Genomic DNA, 19,113 nt, shown 5'->3' with positions numbered 1-19,113 from the left:
AAGTGAAATCCACCAAAATGTTCCTCCAAAAAGGAATGGCTAGGTAAAAATGGCAACAAATTCAGGAGAGGGAAACCATCACAGTAGTGTTTTTGAAAGAATCTTTAAAGATGATACACTTTAAAAAATTGTATAAATAGCATGAGGCCAGTTTTGTTCTTTATGTGTGTGTGTACACACACACACACACACACACACACACACACATATATATGAGAAATCTTTCCATATATAACATTTTTTTTTTTTTTTGTTAGAGAGAGTGAGCACAGGCAGACAGAGTGGCAGGCAGAGGCAGAGGGAGAAGCAAGCTTTCTGCTGAGCAAGGAGCCTGATGTGGGACTCGATCCCAGGACACTGGGATCATGACCTGAGCTGAAGGTAGCCGCTTAACCAACTGAGCTACTCAGGCGTCCCTCTTTCCATATATAGAAAAAAGCTTAAAAATAAGTCAAAGTCACTCCTGGCTTTATTGAGATATTATTGATGCATAACATTATGTAAGTTTAAGGTTTACAACGTGTTGATTTGATACACTTATATATCACAAAATAATTATCACCATAACATTAACTGATACCTCCACCACATCAAATAATTACCATTTCCTTTTTGGGATGAAAACATTTAAGATCTACTCTCTTAGCTACTTTCAAGTATACAACACAGTATTTGTAACTATAATATCATGCTTCACATTAGAGTCCCAGAACCTATTTGTCTTATAACTGAAAGTTTTTACCCACTGACCCTCATCTCTGCATTTCCCTTACCCCTCAGTCCCTGGTAACCACCATTCTATCCTTGGTTATCTCTAAGTCTGGCTTTTGTAGATTCCACATGTAAGTGAGATCATACAGTATTCATCTCTCTCTGACTTATTCACTATGATTAATGCCCTCAAGGACCATATGTGTTGTCACAAATGGTAGGATTTCCTTCCTTTTCATGGTCAAATAATGTTCCATTGTACAGATACCTCTTCTTTACCCATTCGTCTGTTGACAGACACTCTGCCACATTGTTCACATTCACATTGTGAAAAATGCTGCAATGAGCATGGGAGTGCAGATATAGCTACAAGACCATATTTTCATTTCCTTTGGCTATATAACCAAAAATGGGACTGCTGGACCATATGGTGGTTCCATACAGTTTTCCACAGTGGCTGCACCAGTTTGCATTCCCCCAAACAGTGCACAAGGATTCTTTTTTCTCTACACCCTTGCCGTCAGTTACTATCTCTTATCTTTTTGATGACAGCCATTTTAACAAGTGTAAGGTGATACCCCATTGTCATTGTGATTTGTCTTTCCCTGATGATGGGTGATGTTGAGCACTTTTTCATCCACCCGTTGGCCATTTGTATGTCTTCTATTGGAAAATGTCTATTCAGTTCCTTTGGGCAAAGGAAATCTAATTTATTATTTATTTTATTATTATATTATTTATTTATTATTTATTATATTATTTTAATTTATTACTAAATTTAAATCATATTGTTTACTTCTTTTGCTATGGAGTTATAGGAGTTCTTTACATATTTTGGATGTTAACTTCTTATCAGATATATTATTTGCAAATATTTTCTCCTATTCCGTAAGTTATCTTTTCATTTTGTTGTTTCTTTTGCTGTGCAGAAGCTAGTCAATGTGATGCAGTCCCACTTGTTAATTTTTGCTTTTGTTGCTTGCGCTTTTGGTGTCACATCCACAAAATCATTGCCAAGACTAATGTCAAAGAGTTTTTCCCTATGTTTTCTTCCCACAGTTTTATGGCTTCGTGTCTTACATTTAGGCCTTTAATCCATGTTGGGTTAATTTTTGTGTGTGGTGTAAGATAGGATTTCAAATTCATTCTTTTGCATGTGGTTATGCAGTTTTCCCAACACCATTTATTGAAAAGACTATCCTTTCCCCCATTGAGTATTCTTCACTTTCTTGTCAATACTCAATACTTCTTGACTCTATATGTGACAGTTTATTTCTTCTGAACTTCAGATTTTGTTCCATTGATTTATATGTCCATTTTTATGCCAGTACCATACTATTTTGGTTATTATAACTTCGTAGTATAGTTTGAAATAAGGAATTGTGAGGCTTTGCACTTCTTTCTCAGGATTGCTTGGCTATTTATAATCTATTGTGGTTCCACAGAATTTTTAGGATGGATTTTCCTATTCCCATGAAAAATTTCAATTGGATTTTGATAGGCGTGGCACTAAATCTATAGATAAGCTTGAGGAGTATGGACATTTTAACAGTATTAATTCTTCTGATCTATGAACATGGGGTATCTTTCAATTTGTATCTTCTTTGATTTCTTTCACCTAATTCTTACAGTTTTCAGTGTGTAGATCTTTCATCCTCTTTGTTAAATTTATTCCTAAGTGTTTTATTGTTTTTGATGCTAATGTGAATGAGATTGTTTTTCTTCATTTTTTTAGATGTTTTACTGTTAGTATATACAAATGCAACTGATTTCTTGATAATGACTTTGTATCCTACAACTTTACTGAATTTGTTGATCAATTCTAACAATTTTTTGATGGCTCTTCTATATATAAGATCATATGTTCTGCAAACAGAGATGATCTTACTTCTTCTGTTTCTTTTTGGATGCCTTTTACTTCTTCCTCTTGCCTGATCACTCCGGCTAGGACTTCCAGTACTATGTTGAATAGGTGTGGTGAGAGGGTGTGTCCTTGTCTTGTTCCTGATCTTAGAGGAAACACTTCCAACTATTCATTGTTGAGTATGATATTACTTGTGGGCTTCTCACATATGGCCTTTATTATACTTAGGTATTTTCCTCCTTTACTTCATTTGTTTAACATATTTATCAAGAAAAGATGTTGTACATTGTCAAGTGCTTTTTCTGCATCCATTGTGATGATTAAATGATTTTTATCTTTTATTCTACCAATATGGTATCACACTGATTAATTTGTATATGGAACCATCCTTGCATCCCAGAGATAAGTGACACGTGATCATAGTGTATGATCCTTTTTTTAAAAAGATTTTTAAAAAGATTTTATTTATTTATTTGACAGACAGAGATCACAAGCAGGCATAGAGGCAGGCAGAGAGGGAGAAGGAGGCTCCCCACTGAGCAGAGAGCCCGATGCAGGGCTTGATCCCATGACCCTGAGATCACGACCTGAATCGAAGGCAGAGGCCCAACCCACTGAGCCACCCAGGTGCCCCCATAGTGTATGATCCTTTTAATGTGCTGTTGAATTTGGTGTGCCAATATTTTGTTGAGGATTTTTGCATCTATATCCATCAGGGATATCGGTCTGTCATTTTCTTACCGTGTTCTTATCTGTCTTTGGTATCAGGGTAATGTTGGCTTTGTAAAATTAATTTGGAAGTATTCCCTCCTATTCTATTTTTTGGAAGAGTTTGAGAAGAATTGGTGTCAAGTTTTCTTTAAATGTTTGGTAGAATTCACCCATGAAACCATAAGATCCTGAGTTTTCTTTGTTGGGAGGTTCTTGATTACTGATTCAATCCCCTTACTCATTCTTGGTCTCTTCAGATTTCCCATTTGTGTATGATTCAGTCTTGGTAGGTATGTTTCTAGAACTTTTTCCGTTTCTTCTAGGATATGCAATTTGTTGGCATATAATTGGTCATAATAGTCTTAAGATTCTTGTATTTCTGCAGTATCCATTGTACTATCTTCTCTTTCATTTCTGATTTTATCCTGGTCTTATCTCTTTTTTCTTAGTCTAGCTAAAGGTTATTTGATTTTGTTTACCTTTGAAAAACCATCTCTAGTTTCATTGATCCTTTCTATTGCTTTTCTGGTCTCTATTTCATTTATTTGTTACCTGATCTTTGTGATTTCCTCCATTCTGCTAACTTTGGGTTTAATTTTTTTTCCAGTTCCTTGAGGTGTACAGTTAGGTTGTTTATTTAAGATCACTGACCTCAGTTCACATTTTGATTTCACATTCAAGAGCTCTGTGTTCTTGTCTAGGTCACCTATTACTCTCTGTCTCAGTTTCTTTGTCTCTAAAGTAGGGGGGGAAACAGGACTTGCTTCACACTGTTCTTGGGAGGACTAATATAGCTGATCAAAATAAGTCGGTTAGCAAGATGTATAGTGCATAATAACTCAATGAATCCTAGAGGTTATTATGATTTAATATCTATCTCCCTGGGTAGAGTTCAAGTCCCATGGGGCAGAGCCCATAGTCGTATCCCCAGCACTTGGGACAGTGTCTAGCATGCAGGTGAAGAATGAATCTGTCCTACCTCACACTTGATGTTTACTTGCAGATTTGTTAGCAACCGCTGGATTTTCTCTATGAAAATAAGGTCCACAGACAGGTTATGGAATTTGCTTTCAAACTTGTTGATGACATCATTGGCCTGTAAAGATATATAAAAAGTAAAGGAGGTGGGTTTAATTTGGAACTTACAGATTTCGGGAGCAGAGTGGGACAGGCACAATTTTTTGGAAAGGGGGCTTGACGGACCCGTCAGGCAATGAGCAAGGGTGTCCTGGGAGCCTGGCTGGAGGTCAGGGGCAGGGCTCCCCCACCTGGTCCAGGTATTCGCTCTCCATCTTCTCCATGTTGATCATGATTAAACTTTCAACAAACTCTATTCTAGAAGCTTCCTTCTCCAGTCGATGACACAGCGAATTGATTTCTTCAGAAGAAAAGTTGCCTCCCTCAGAAAACAATCTGAAAGTGGTTTGAGAGAAATACAAGCCACTGATCAGACCTCAAACTTCCCTCCCATCCCCAAACCTGTGGTTGATGAAGCTTTAGAAAGTATAAGCTCACAGAAAAAATAGATACAGGGGGTTCAAAGACAGAAGCAGTGAAATGACCCAAATGTCCTTCAAGGGAGGAACAGAGAAACGACGTGTGGTGTATACACACAATGGAGACATATTCAGCCTTGAGGAGGAGTGACATTCTGACACATGCCACGTGATGAGTCTTGAAGACCCTATGTTCAGTGAAATAAGCCAGATACACAAAAGGACGAATATTCTATGATTTCACTTACATGAGACACCTACAGTAGTCAAATTCACAGAGACAAAAAAACAGAATTATGGCTGTCAGGGGCTGAGGGAGGAAAATGAAAGTTAGCGTTCAACGGATTCAGAGTTTCAGTTTATGAAGATGAAAAATTCTGGAACTGGATGGTGGGGATGGTTGGACAACAATGTGAATGAACTTAGTGTCACAGAACTAATGGTCCACCTGAAAAATGGTTATAATGGACAGTTTGATGTGATATATTTTGTCACAATAAAAAAGTAAGGGGAAACAAGACCAATTCTTGACAGGGGAAGCCCAGGGCCCGCAGAGGCCCTGGATGCAGGCTCCCACCTGCAGTGCTTGATGAACTCAATGTTGGTGAGGCGAAGCTTGCCCAGGCTCTCCTCCAGGTACTGGCGGAAGCTGCGCAGGGACACCTGGATGACGTCGACATAGCTGAGCAGCTCCCGGTGCAGCGTGCTGCTGAGACTAACCAGCCTGGCGGACACAGGAGGGCAGGGTGGTGACCCGGGTGTGGAAGGGCAGCCTGGGGGCTGCTTGAGCTCCACTGCTGTGCCCAGCTGTGGGGCCACCAGAACCACGGCCATGTTCCTCTGGGTAGGAAAAGTAGCTAAAAGGAAGTTCAAAATGCCAGTGTGTACAGGACACAGCGTGGAACTCTCAGTGTGCTGTCTCAGAGGCCATCTCTTGCTTCTCTCTGGCCCTCGCTGCCAAATTACTGAAGGAATCCCCAGGTCCCACAGGATCTTCAGCCTCCCTGCAGCGCTCTCTCTCTCTCTCTCCCCCAGCAATGTGCTTCCTGTGGTTGATGCTCTCCTGAAGGAGCACCATGCAACTTTCCTCTTTACCTGAAGTCCACCCTCAGCAGCCTCCTGTGTACCTGACACCAGGGAGGGCTCCTCACCTGTTACCTGATGGAGGCCTCCCTGAGCACTCAGGAGCCTCCATCTCAAAGCCCTGAATGGCCTCCTTGGAACCCCTTGCTCTGCCATGAGCACATTCCCACCTCAAGCTGGGCCAGTGCTCCTTTCTGAGGGGGAAAATTCTGTCTCCTCTTTACCTTCCTCCATCCCAGGACAGGGGGGTCCTCCTGCAGGAAGCTCTTTCTGATTCCCCTGGGTGGAAGTGGCCTTTCCCTGCATGGACATTTTGGGGCAGCTTAGTAACATCCCTGCCTCCTGACCACAGGTGCCCTTTTCTCTCCCTGGCTGCTCACCCAGCACCCAGTGCCCATCTCCCCGCCAGAGGAGTCACTCAGTTAGCCCCTGACACCTGTGAAGAGGTGAACTGAAAAGGGAAGGTTGCTGTGGGGCCTGGAAAACTGACTCGTGTCCACCAGGAAGGGACCACTCCTTTGAGAGCAGCCAAAGGCTGGCATATCATGTCTGGGATTCCATGGCCCTCACCTCTGGCTCTTTGTGGCATTCAAGAAGATGTGTTCCATGTTGTAAATCTTGCGGCGGAAGTTTTTGCTCTTTATGTTTTGCTCTTCTTGGAACTGGCAGAACATCATCTTCTCCTTCCTTAGCGTCTCTGTCACCCCAACACAGTGGCTGTCCAGCCGCTCTTGGTGAAGCAAGAGCTCAGCTGAAAAAGGACGAGGCAGAGTGAGGCCCTCTGGGATCTCAAGTCACCTCACGACATTTCTTTCCTGGATGGTGACAGCTGCCCCTGCCAGGGCTTGGCTGGGGAACGGGTACCGATCTGAGGGGGGCCGATCTGAGACTGCCCCAGGGTCTCTCACTGGAAAGGAGGCTGACCAGGCTGTGAGCAGGGGAGTCCCTGTGTGTGAAGAGATCCAGGAGCAGGCGGGTGGGGTGGAGGGTGTCAGGAAGGGTGGGAATGTGGTGAGAAGAGTGTGGAGAAAACAACCAGCACAAGTCTGGGCAGAGCAGCTGGATTTTGTTCCTTTCTATCAGTGGCTGCTCTTTCCAGGGAGCTCAAACTCCAAAAGATTTCTAGGGCAGAGTAAACGGAACTGGAATTTGGCTTCAAGGGCTCTATCAGAGGCCTTTAGAGCTGGCGGATAGCCCTAGGTCAGCCCACCCTCTCTGCCCTGCGGCCTGCAGGGGAAAGTGCTGTCATCCCAGCTCTACCAAAAATGAGTGTGGGGACTCTGGGACCTTGTTCCTCTGACCTCAATCTCCCCATTGTGCACTGGGGCAGGGATCCAGGGAAGACGCAGGAAATCAGCCTTCATGGAGAATCTCAATTTATACTTATATTTAATGCACACATTTTCCGGATGAACACAATGAGGTTCCAAAGCCAAGCAGGGCTTCCTGGGCCACAAGCACTGGGATTCCAGGCCAGGCTGTCTGATTCCACAATTCTGTCACTGTTCTAGGCAGGAGGAGTTTGGTTGGGACCACGTGGGGGGTCACTCTGGGAACTCAAAGCGTTTATGAAAAAGTCTGAAGTGTGACACAAGTGAAAACCCAACAGGGTCCCTGAAGATCCAACTAAAAGTATGCCACCCTCTAGGAGCCCTCTGCCTAGGAGAGAAATGGCACCTCTTCTCAAATTATAAATTATAAGCTGAAATTAATGGGTCCCACTTGCTCACGATTCCTCACTCTACCCTTTCAGGGAGAGTTAATTACCATCAACAATATCCCCTTCTACAAGTAAGGGAGGGATCAGAGAGGTCAGGTAACATGTCCAGAGTCACACAGCCAGAGTCTGGTAGCTATGATTCTTGAGCTACAGCTTGCCTCTAGAGCATGTGCTATGCAAGTGTGTATCAGATAGGTGTGGAGCAGATCTGGTATTCACACAGCTAAAACAGGACAATACTCTTCATTCTATTTAAAAGAACTGTAAAAAAATATTTTTTTTAATTTTAATCTCAAGTGTGGGCTCTGAATACTGCCTTTTCCACCAGCCTGGGGGTGTAGAACCCTCAGACAGGGGCACCTAATGAATACAGAACTGCCGTGGCACAGACTCCGGCTGTCTGGGGCAGGGAGGCCTTGCCAAGCAGGGTCCATACCTGCCCTGACGTTATGGATGTCCTTTTCAATGCACTTGGCTCTTGGCTCATGTAGATGCTGATGCAGCTCCAATTCTGAATCCAGCTCATTGATCTTGGTGGCCACCATGACCCGAGTTTTGAGGACACACTGGTCAAACCACTTCTCTAGGTGCTCAAAAAGGCCAACTCGAAGTCTGAGGGAGAGACCGGTGAGGGTCAGCTCTGCCAGCGGCAGTGAGCGGGGAGAGAGCTTTCCCTAGTGACCCAGAAAGTGCTTCCCCCTTTCATTTCTTCCTTATTTTATTTCCCAACTGTATTCTATTCCTTTGTCTGGATGGAGCATCATGAATTCAGCCAGACTCCTGCTGGAGGACACTGGATGGTTTCCAACCATTCATTCTTCAAAAAAAAGCTGCAACGAATTACCTTGTACATAAACCAAGTGTAGAAGCACTTCTACAGGACAAATTCCCTGAACTGGAATTGTTGAATCAAAGGTTAAAATACATGTGTGGTTCTTCGTGTGTGTGTGTGTGTGTGCGTGTGTATGTGTGTGTGTAAATACTGTAACTACTGAATAACTAAAACACAGCCTTTGTCTGTTTTCACGTACAATTTTGCAAACAATGAGAAACAGAAATGAAATGGTTATACCTCTGAGGCAAGTCTCCTTCCCCAAACCATACGCCAGAGATATTTTTCATCAGTTTAGTTAGCTTTATAGTTTTTAGAGACTAATTTTGCAACAGAAGCGAAAGCAAACTGTACTTTCAGAAAGCTTGTAAATGCTATTTCTAATTTATATCAAGTACCAAAAATTTGGTTAATAAAACTTTAATGCTTTACAAGCATACAGACAAACACAAATGTGGGGTTAATGTCGTTATGCAGATTTCTCAAAATTTCTAGACAAAATTGCACACTTGAGAATTAATACCTTTCTAGAAAATAGTTATACACAATTTGGATTTTTAAGTGAACACTCTCAAGTTTCCTGATACAGTGCCATCCCTATTAAAATACCATTGGGGGCGCTTGGGTGGCTCAGTGGGTTAAGCCTCTGCCTTTATTTCAGGTCATGGTCTCAGGGTCCTGGGATTGAGCCCCGCATCAGGGAGCCTGCTTCCCCCTCTCTGTCTGCCTCTCTGCCTGCTTGTGATCTCTCTGTTAAATAAATAAATAAAATCTTAAAACAAATACCATTGGCACTTTTTAAGGAGCTGGAGTAAACAATCCTAAAACTTGTATGGAACCAGAAAAGATCCTGAATCACCAAGAGAATGTTGAAAAAAAAAAAAAAAAACAAAGCTGGGGGCATCACGTTGCCTGACTTCAAGCTACATTTCAAAGCTGTGATCACTAAGACAGCATGGTATCAGAACAAAACAGACACATAGACCAGTGGAACAGAATAGAGAACCCAAAAATGGACCTTCAACTCTATGGTCAACTAATCTTTGACAAATCAGGAAAAAATATCCAATGGGAAAAAAGTCTCTTCAATAAGTGGGCTGGGAAAATTGGACAGCTACCTACAGAAGAATGAAAGTGGACCATTCTCTTACACCATACACAAAGATAAACTCAAAATGGATCAAAGGCCTCAGTGTGAGACAGGAATCCACCCAAATCCTAGGGGAGAACATAGGCAGTAACCTCTTTGACATGGGCCACATGTGTGGTTCTTGAAGATATAACTTAACTGCTTTTAAGGCGAGACAACCAGAACTGCCCTCTGTAGTAACAGCTCCCATTTCTCCACAGTCTTGGAATAGATTGCCAAACTTTTGAATTTGACAATTTCATCATGGTATGACTGAAACTGAGCATACTGGCATGTGTTTAAGACTATTTAATTTTTTTTCTACATACTGTCCATTAATATCTTTTGCCCATTTCTCCATTGTGAAGATGCTGTTCTTCTTATCAGTCTCTATACTGGCACTCCTTATATATTGGGAACATGAAATCTTTGACTGTGATGTGAGTTGCAATTTTTTTCCCAACTTATCACTTCTTCTTTTTCAAAATTTATGTTTTGTTCAGATGGCGATATTTTGTTAAGATGTTGGTTTTCCCCCAAATATATCTATAGATTTAATTCAGTAACATTTATCTATAGATTCAATGCAACCAGGGTGCCTCAGTTGATTAAATGTCTGATTCTTGGTTTTGGCTCAGGTCATGATCTCATGGGTCATGAGATCAAGCCCCATGTCGGGCTCCACGCTCAGTGGGGAGTCTGCTTGAAAATTATCTCCCTCTGCCCCTCCACCTTGTGTGCACACACACGTTCTAAAATAATTGAGTAGATCTTTTTTCAAAATATTTTTACTTATTTATTTGAGAGAGAATGAGAACAAGAAAGATCACAGAGGGAGAAGGAGAAGCAGACTTGCCTTTGAACAGGGTGTCCGATGCGCGGCTTGATCCCAGGACCCTGAGATCACGACCTGAGCTGAAGGCAGATGTTGAACTGACTGAGCCACCCAGGTGTCCCATGAGTAAATCGTTAAAAAAATAAATAAAAATAAAAAGCTCAGTAGATTCTTTTTCTAGAAACTGATAAGCTGATCTCAAGTCTATGTAGAAATGCAAATGGCCAAGGATAGTTGAAGAGAAGGCCAAAGTTGGAGAACTTATACTACCAGATAATAAGACTTAGTGTAAAGCTACAATAATCAGGCAGGGTGAGGCAGTGATGCAAGGATAGACACACAGAGAAACAGAAAGGAAGTACAGTAGAGCAGTGGGGAAAGGAGAGTCTTCTGGGGTCAAGTAGTTATCCATATAGAAAGAAATGAATCTGACTCCTATCTTGTACATAAAATTAATTCCAGGTGGATTTTACATCTATATGTGGAAATTTAAAACAATAACATTTGTAGTACATACCATAGGAGGATACTTTCATGAGCTTGGGGCAAGTGAAGATTTCTTAGATAAAACAGAAAGTACACTAACCCTAATGAAAAAAGTTGATGAACAGGAACTTATTACAAATAAGAATTTCTTTTCATCAAAAGATGCCTTTAGGAGAGTTAAAAAATAAAAAAACAAGCACAGAGAGGGATAAGCATTTGCCACATATTTATCTAGGATAGGTAACTTATTCACATAAATTAAGAAAAAAAAAAAAAGATTGACAATCCACCAGAGAAAAATGGGCAAAAGATTTGAATAGGCATTTCAGAAAAGATAACCGAATGGTCAACAAGTATATGAAAAGGTACACATCATTACTCATCAGGAAAATGCAAATTGAAACCACAATGAAGCATCACTTCATGTATACTGGAGTGGCTAAAACAAAACCTCTTGACACTCCCAAGTGTTGATGAGGATGTGGAACAAATGGAACTCCTACACACTGTTGTAAACTGTTAAAATAAAATCACTTTTGAAAACTCTTTGGTAGTATCCTTTGGTTGTATCCTCTCAAGATACATGCATATAACCCTATGCCCCAACAATTCCACTCTCAGTTATATATCTAAAAGAAATGGAGACATATGTTTGCCAAAAGACTTGTACAAGAATGTTCAACCGATAGAATGGGAGAAGATATTTGCAAATGACATATCAGATAAAGAGCTGGTCTCCAAGATCTATAAAGAACTTATCAAACTCAACACCCAAAAAAACAAATAATTGGGTCAAGAAATGGGCAGAAGACATGAACAGACACTTCTCCAAAGAAGACATAAAAATGGCTAACAGGCACATGAAAAAGTGTTCTACATCACTAGCCATCAGGGAGATTAAAATCAAAACCACATTGAGATATGAGCTGACACCAGTTAGAATGGCCAAAATTAACAAGATAGGACACAATAAATTTTGGCAAGGATTTGGAGAAAGGGGAACCCTCTTATCCTGTTGGTGGGAATGCAAGCTGGTGCAGCCACTCTGGAAAACAGTATAGAGGTTCCTCGAGACATAAAAATTGAGCTATCCTATATCCAGCAATTGCACTACTGGGTATTTACCCCAAAGATACAGATCAGTGAAAAGAAGGGGCACATGCATTCCAATGTTCATAGCAGCAATGTCCACAATAGCTAAACTATGGAAGGAGCCAAGATGTGCTTCAATAGATGAGTGGATAAAGAAGATGTGGTTCATATATACAATGGAATATTACTCAGCCATAAGAACGGATGAATACCTACCATTCAGATCGACATGGATGAAACTGGAGGGTATTATGCTAAGTGAAATAAGTCCAGCAGAGAAAGACAATTACCATATGGTTTCACTCATATGTAGAATATAAGGAATAGTGCAGAGGACCATAGGGGAAGGGAGGGAAAACTGAATGGGGAGAAATCAGATGGGGAGACAAACCATGAGAAACTCTCAACTCTGGGAAACAAACAGGGTTGCAAAAAAGGGTAGTGGAGGGATGGGGTAACTGGGTGATGGGTATTAAGGAGGGCACATGATGTGATAAGCAACTAAGTTGTGTTATATGCAACTAATAAATCATTGAACAGGACATCACAAACTAATGATGTACTATATGTTGGCTAATTGAACTTAAAAAAAATTTCAGAAAAAAAAAAATTCAGAGTGGCATTGTTCCATTCCCCAATGAAAAACAACCCAAACATGCACCGGTAGTAGAATGGATAAAGAAAACGAGTGATGTATTTTTATAATAGATTACTATACAGCAGTAAAAATGAGACGACACACATCAAAAATGCATATGAATCTCATGAACATAATGAAAGAATTCTAACATAAAAGAGTACGTTTTCTATGATTCCATTTAAATAAAGTTCAAAAAAAGCAAAAGAAATGAGAGTATTTGCTATGCTTGAGGGAGAGAGAGCAGTGACTTGAGATGAATACATGAAGAGGCTCCTAGAGAGTTGGTCATGTTCTATTTTGGGTGTGGGGGTACTGGTGAACAGGTGTGCTCCCTTTGGATAATTCACTGAGCTATACATTCATGATTTCCATACTTTTCAGTATTGTATCCATCAATATGTAAATCCAATTAGTTTAACACAGAATTATTTTTCTGGTTAATCCCAAGGCCAGATGACATAATGTTTGGCTTAAGACTCTGGAATCACATGGTCTAGATTCATATCCTAGATCCAACCATTCCCTAACTCCGAGATCTTATCCAAATTACTAATTCCCTGAGCTTCAGTTTCTTTGTGTGTAACATAAGCTAATTATAGTACCCCCTCATAGTTATTGAGAGTATTAAATCCTCTCAATAAATATTAGCTCTTGTGGTGGTCCTTGCTTTTCTTCTTTAAGGAGAGGACAGACAATGGCCTGTGACAGAGGAAGGAAAAAGGATGAGTTTCAAGTCAAGAGATTATGCTGAGTGAAATAAGTCAAGCAGAGAGAGTCAATTATCATACTATTTCGCTTATTTGTGGAGCATAAGAAATAACACGGAGGACATGGGGAGGTGGAGAGGAGAAGGGAATTAGGGAAAATTGGAGGGGGAGACGAACCATGAGAGACTGTGGACTCTGAAAAACAATCTGAGGGTTTTGGAGGGGCGGGGGTGGGAGGTTGGGTGAGCCTGGCAGTAGGTATTATGGAGGGCACGTATTGCATGGAGCACTGGGTGTGATGCATAAACAGTGAATTCTGGAACACTGAAAAGAAATTTAAAAAGTAAATAAAAATTAAAAAAAAAAAAACATTTTCAGGATGAGATGATGCTGAGGTGAAAGAGAAGAGTCCAAAAGCCTGACTTAACTCCTTTTATCCCCTGCCCATGTCTACACATAGGAGGGAGACTAATCAGGTGATCTCTAGCTGGTCAGTCCTAGCTATGACATTTAGAGTCAGGAGGGCAATGGAAATGCTATCCTAAAGCCAACTGCAAATTTCCACATTGGGTCCAAGTTCAAACACAGAGGCCCAGAAACCTGGGAGTTAGGGGAGGTAAATTCTCAGTGGTAGAATTATGGGTTATTTTATAATCTTCATTGTACTTTTTTCAGTTTTCTAATTTATGTAATTAATATGTCATATAATCAGAGCCAAATACCATACAGATACATATTCATGCCTAGAGTCTATGTCTACATAATCATTAAAAAAAAAGGAAAAAAAGGGAGGAGAGGGGGAAGGAATGAAAGAAGGAAGGGAGACAGCAAGATTCCACATGTGCTGGGGTTCTAACATCTTGCAGGGAAAACACTATTTCTTATGTACAAGCCCCAGGCTAGCAAGGCATCCTGGGAGAGGTGGAGGGGATCACTCTCACAGAAGATACATGTGACTACAAATAATTCTCGGAAATTTACTATTTTTTAAAATTGTTTCTCATCTCAACCCTCAGTTACCTACACATTTTCTTTTTCCAGTTGAAACTAGTCCAATCTTTTGTTATAATACCTCACTTTGTTAAAAAAAAAACTTAGGATAGGAGAATGAGAATAAAAGGGGTTTCTACTCACTGTTTCTTAATTTGTAAAACTAGTCTGGATGGAATGATCACTTGTTCTAGGAAGCTGGCACTGGAAATGTCATTGACAAGAATGGTAGAAAGGTTGGAATAGGGTTTCTTGCAACTCTCTTCTTGTTGTTCCAGGGTTAGGAAGACAAAATAAGTGTGTCCACTGGAGGTTATGAAGGACTCCATGTCCTCATCATGGGAGATTTCCTCCACACTCTCTTCCTGGGCTCCGGCCTATGCAGAAGAGAAGACTTTATACTTGACATCACCAGACAGACCTGGGGATCCAGCCACAGGATCTTTGATATCAAGGTTATACACCTGTGGGCTGAATCTTGCCTGAAATTATTTTTTTCCCCAATATAGTGCTTTCAAAAATCAGGAAATCCTACAAAGAATTTGGATTTTGGATTTCTCTTAAAAATCAGGAAAGCTGGCAATTCTGTCTGCATTCCCACATGGTGTTATTGGCTGGAGCTGAATAATGACTGCACAGTTGCCTTAGACTAAATGTTGGGTGCTCTCCGAAATTCATATCCCCAGTGTGTTGGTATTTGGAGGTGGGCTTTTAGGAGGTGATTAGGTCAGGAGGGCAGAGCCCTCAGGAGTGGGATTAGTGCCCTTATAAAAGAGTTGGCTCTTTCCACCATAGGAAGTCACAGTGAGAAGATGGCTGCCTACGAACCAGGAAGTGGGACCTAACAACAAATCAAGTCTGCTGGCACCTTGATCTCGGGCTTCCCAGCCTTCAGAACTGTGAGAAATAAATTTCTGTTGTTTATAAGCTGCCCAGTCTATGGTATTCTGTTATAGCAGTCTCAACAGACTAAGACAATCAGCTTCACCACTTGTTACTATTTTATACTTGGTCTCTAGACCACTTTTCTATTACATGCCTGTGGAAATTTGAATTTGGGATCTCTGCTCAAAAACGAGTCTCCTGGGGCGCCTGTGTGGCTCAGCGGGTTAAAGCCTCTGCCTTCAGCTCAGGTCATGATCCCAGGGTCCTGGGATCGAGCCCCACATCGGGCTCTCTGCTCAGCAGGGAGCCTGCTTCCCTTCCTCTCTCTGCCTGCCTCTCTGCCTACCTGTGATCTCTGTCTGTCAAATAAATAAATAAAAATCTAAAAAAAAAAAAACACACACAAAAAAACGAGTCTCCTATGCCAATTCTTCTATAGCAGTATAGAAAGAGAGTCTTGCAATTTAATGATTATGGAATTCAAGTTACTGTTCTATGAGTTGGAATGTGTTTTGAGGACAAGACTTATTAATGTGAGAGTAACTTCCCTACACTCCAAGGAGAGCTCTGTCTGCCATCTTGGATATGGATCTTTTCTGCTACAGAAGAGAATGGGAAGAGAGAGGAAATGGAGAGGCAAGGTTGGTCTACACAGGAAAGAAGAGTTGGGAAAGAGATGACCAGGGAAAGACAAGGAAAGCCATAGAGTTAAGGGTGACTTCAGAGTAGGTTGCAGGATAAGATGTTAGGAGAAGAAAGTGAATTTTAAAAAGCACTGTTGTGAGATAAGAATTGGATTCCTTTTGACAAAATAAAAGATGTGCATACATTTGTAAATCCCAATGGACACTGCACCACTGGGGACCCCAGCTGGTAATAGGGATACACAGAGTGAGCCTAGAACGCTTTCCCCATACCCAAGAATGGATCCATTGCTGGCCTACCTCTTCTATAAATAAACTCTCATGTTCTTCCTCCTCCTCCCCCTGCTTCTCTTCCTCTTCTTGCTCCTCCTCTTCCTCCTCCTTTTCCTCCTCCTCCTCCTTTTTCTTCTTCCTCTTCACCTTCTCCTCCCTCTCCTCCACCTTTTCCTTGTCTTCCCCCTCTTCCTCCTTTTCCTCCTCCTCTATCTCTTCTTCTTGAACCATCATATCTTCCTGGTTCAGAGATGGTTTTAAGGAGCTGTCTCGTTCAACTTGTACTTTTTCTGATTCTTTAACTGACTCCTCACTGGACTCATCCATCTTGTCACTCTGTAGAGACGGTTCCTGCTGGTTCACTGCCATCTCCTCAGTTAAGGAAGACTCAATTTCTTGATCATCTTCTTCCATCTCTTCTGCTGGACTGGAGGGACTTGTCCTGCTACTTTCACCTTCCTCACTTCTGCTCATTTCCACTTGAGCCCTCTGTTTGCTTCTCCAGCTTCTCATACTCTCCTGGAAGTGCTTTTCGTACACTTCTGTTGATGACCAACCCCAAAGCACAAGGAAAAACAGGTTACCAAGGTAGCCTGGATTGGGCCCACCCAGCCCACAAATGTACAAGAGTGAAGTCAGAGAGGATCAGACTTGAATTAGAATAATGTTACCTGGTTCCCTGAATTTGAAAATGACTTCCCCATCCAAAGTCTACAAAGAAAAACCACAGGGCACTGAGTGAGCAGCACTGCCTTTCTCCAGAGTGCCACTTCTAAGGGCATCTCTTCTCATTTAAGGAGAAGCACCCACCCCTTCCCTTCAACATCTGACGTGGCCTTGACTACTTATTTTCCTGCGGTAATCACAGTGTTCCCAAACCGGAGAATCAGTTTTCCTTAATCCCAAGCAGGCTTGCAAATCTTTCTATCCCACAATAGGCATTATCAGTAAACAAAGTCTCATTCTGACATTTTTGTGGTGATCTGGGGCAAAGAGCAAGAAAGTATAAATCGAGGGATGCAGACCAAGGGGCAGGGGTCTGCAGCTCCCAGTGCTGGGTGTGAACATACAGAATGAACATGATTTACATGACCTGGGAGCCCCTTCATTAACCCTACAAATTCCCTGTTTCACAGACTCTACATGAGGTCGTGAATATACTGCCCCATGGATAACACTGTGGACTGTAGAATTCGCAGGTCCAGATTGGAATCCCAGCTCCTTCCAAGCTGAGTGACCTCAGCCAAGCTCCTTAAGCCCGACAGAGCTCAAGGTCTTCCCTTGTGCCATGGAGATCACAATAGATACTCAACATGAACCGAGGCAAGCAGACCAATCTCAAAGTGCAGATGGTGAGCTCCCCCTCAACCTAGGCGCCAGAGGAAGAATTTACTATTGACTGAAACAGAGATCCTTCCTCTCTGCAGGGATTCCAGGGATTCTCAGAGTAGCTGGGGACCCTGTGCATGCAAGAAAGCCTCGGCCAGGTTTAGTGATAACTGCAAGTAGTGTCCGGTCTGGCCATGCAGGACAACGGCTGGCTGGGTGGGAAGGAGACAAACTCTAGGAGGGTCAGACCAGGACGTTCCAGCTAGTCATGCATTCACCAGGGAATATTCACTGTGTCCGAATCATGTGCAAGACACTGTGTGAAGGGCAAGTGAAGCTGCATCAAAGTTAGTGAGACGTAACCTGCCCTTCAGGAAACACCTACTCTGGGATATTCTGTGCTCCTCTCTTTGCCAGCCACCAACATACAAGCACGCCTGGTGAGAGGAGCAGGGACAGGGGCCGAGGAACGTGAGTGGTTGGGACATTAGTCCCTGGTAGTGGAAGACTGGCTGGCTCTGGGATGTGTGGAGACAGAGGGCTGCCCACAGATAAGGCTGAGGAAGGCTGGCGGGGTGGGTGGTGGATAGGGGGAGGTGGGCAAGGGTGGGGGGTGGACTCCTGAGGGGAGAGAGGGTAGGTCCTAGCTGTATTATAGGACACTACGTGGCAGTGGTGGGGAAGATGAACGAAATTCAGAGTCCTAGAAAATCGTCTTTTCTTCATAATTCCATACAAGCCTGAGGCCTGAATTCAGAGCCCTTCAACCCCTTTTAATCTAAGAAAGAGAAGGTCTCTTTCAGAAACACCTTCGGCTTCTTACCGCTTGTTGTCCTGACCGAGAAGGGGATCGTGAAGGTATGGAAGGGAAGGCAGATCAGAGCTAAAAGATACCCTTTCCCCTTTGCTTCTCCGGGAGTGGCTGGGTGTTTGCACCACTCTCCATACCTGCTGAAAGATCTCCCGAACGTAGAAGTGTCGGCTGAGGGCGGAGCTGTAGGAGTTCAGTTCTTCCACTATGATCACTGGGTACTCCGTCGCTTCCTTTGTCAGGAGCTTGTGGAAACACTCATACCTGGGAGGGGAGTGAAGGAGGGGGTCTAAGGCGGGGGGGCTCCACTGAGTTGGGGGGACCCCAACCCAGAGCCACACCCCAGGCCGCTGGGAAATGCCCAAGTTTCCTTTCGCTTTGGCAATCCTTGGTTTGTTTTGCTATTTTTCTGATCCTACAAGGAATACACACTTTTTGTAGAACATTTGGAAAACACACATGGAAGAGTTCTCTGTTTGTTATAACACGTGTTCCCATTTCCTGTCCACGGTCCTAACCCTGTGCTTGAACTTGACCTACATGATCCCATCAAACCTCTAGGCTCCAGGGATCAGGCTTTATGCGTCTCCCAGATAAGGAGAGGAGGCTGAATGGCGGGGGTGGGGAGGAGGTGACTTACCTGCCTCAAGATACACTTCGGAAGCTAAGTACTCAAGCTAAGTACTGCAATCATTTGGCGGTGCTGTGTCATTTCTGTGAATGGTCCCTATAGAATCGGTTGTATAAAGGCACAAAGATACAAGACAGTTCACAGAGTACTGTTTTTAATATTGTGAAAGTGGAACCAATCTTAAAGAGCTAATCAACTGGGGGATGGTTTGACCATTATGAAGCACCCATATTGATGAATTCTG

At 42.4% G+C, this 19,113-nt stretch overlaps 1 protein-coding gene across 1 annotated transcript in view; it reads right to left on the bottom strand.

The window, feature by feature from the left end:
* The window catches only part of LOC111146215 (coiled-coil domain containing 180), a 61,637-nt gene that overhangs the window by 21,319 nt on the left and 21,205 nt on the right, over nucleotides 1–19,113 (bottom strand). Inside the window, exons 15-23 of the mRNA XM_022501659.1 lie at nucleotides 18,376–18,502; nucleotides 16,770–16,809; nucleotides 16,126–16,640; nucleotides 14,441–14,673; nucleotides 8,022–8,197; nucleotides 6,436–6,616; nucleotides 5,360–5,506; nucleotides 4,555–4,699; nucleotides 4,266–4,382 (exon numbers count right to left, since the gene is read on the bottom strand). Of these exons, the coding sequence (XP_022357367.1) occupies nucleotides 4,266–4,382; nucleotides 4,555–4,699; nucleotides 5,360–5,506; nucleotides 6,436–6,616; nucleotides 8,022–8,197; nucleotides 14,441–14,673; nucleotides 16,126–16,640; nucleotides 16,770–16,809; nucleotides 18,376–18,502 (1,681 nt within the window). The remainder of the gene's footprint in view (nucleotides 1–4,265; nucleotides 4,383–4,554; nucleotides 4,700–5,359; nucleotides 5,507–6,435; nucleotides 6,617–8,021; nucleotides 8,198–14,440; nucleotides 14,674–16,125; nucleotides 16,641–16,769; nucleotides 16,810–18,375; nucleotides 18,503–19,113) is intronic.

The sequence above is a fragment of the Enhydra lutris genome, unplaced genomic scaffold (assembly GCF_002288905.1).
Source record: "Enhydra lutris kenyoni isolate GAN:26980312 unplaced genomic scaffold, ASM228890v2 scaffoldscaffold13, whole genome shotgun sequence".
Lineage (NCBI taxonomy): Eukaryota > Metazoa > Chordata > Mammalia > Carnivora > Mustelidae > Enhydra > Enhydra lutris.
The sequence above is the reverse complement of the archived record's forward strand: the minus strand, read 5'-3'. Positions and strand labels throughout refer to the sequence as shown.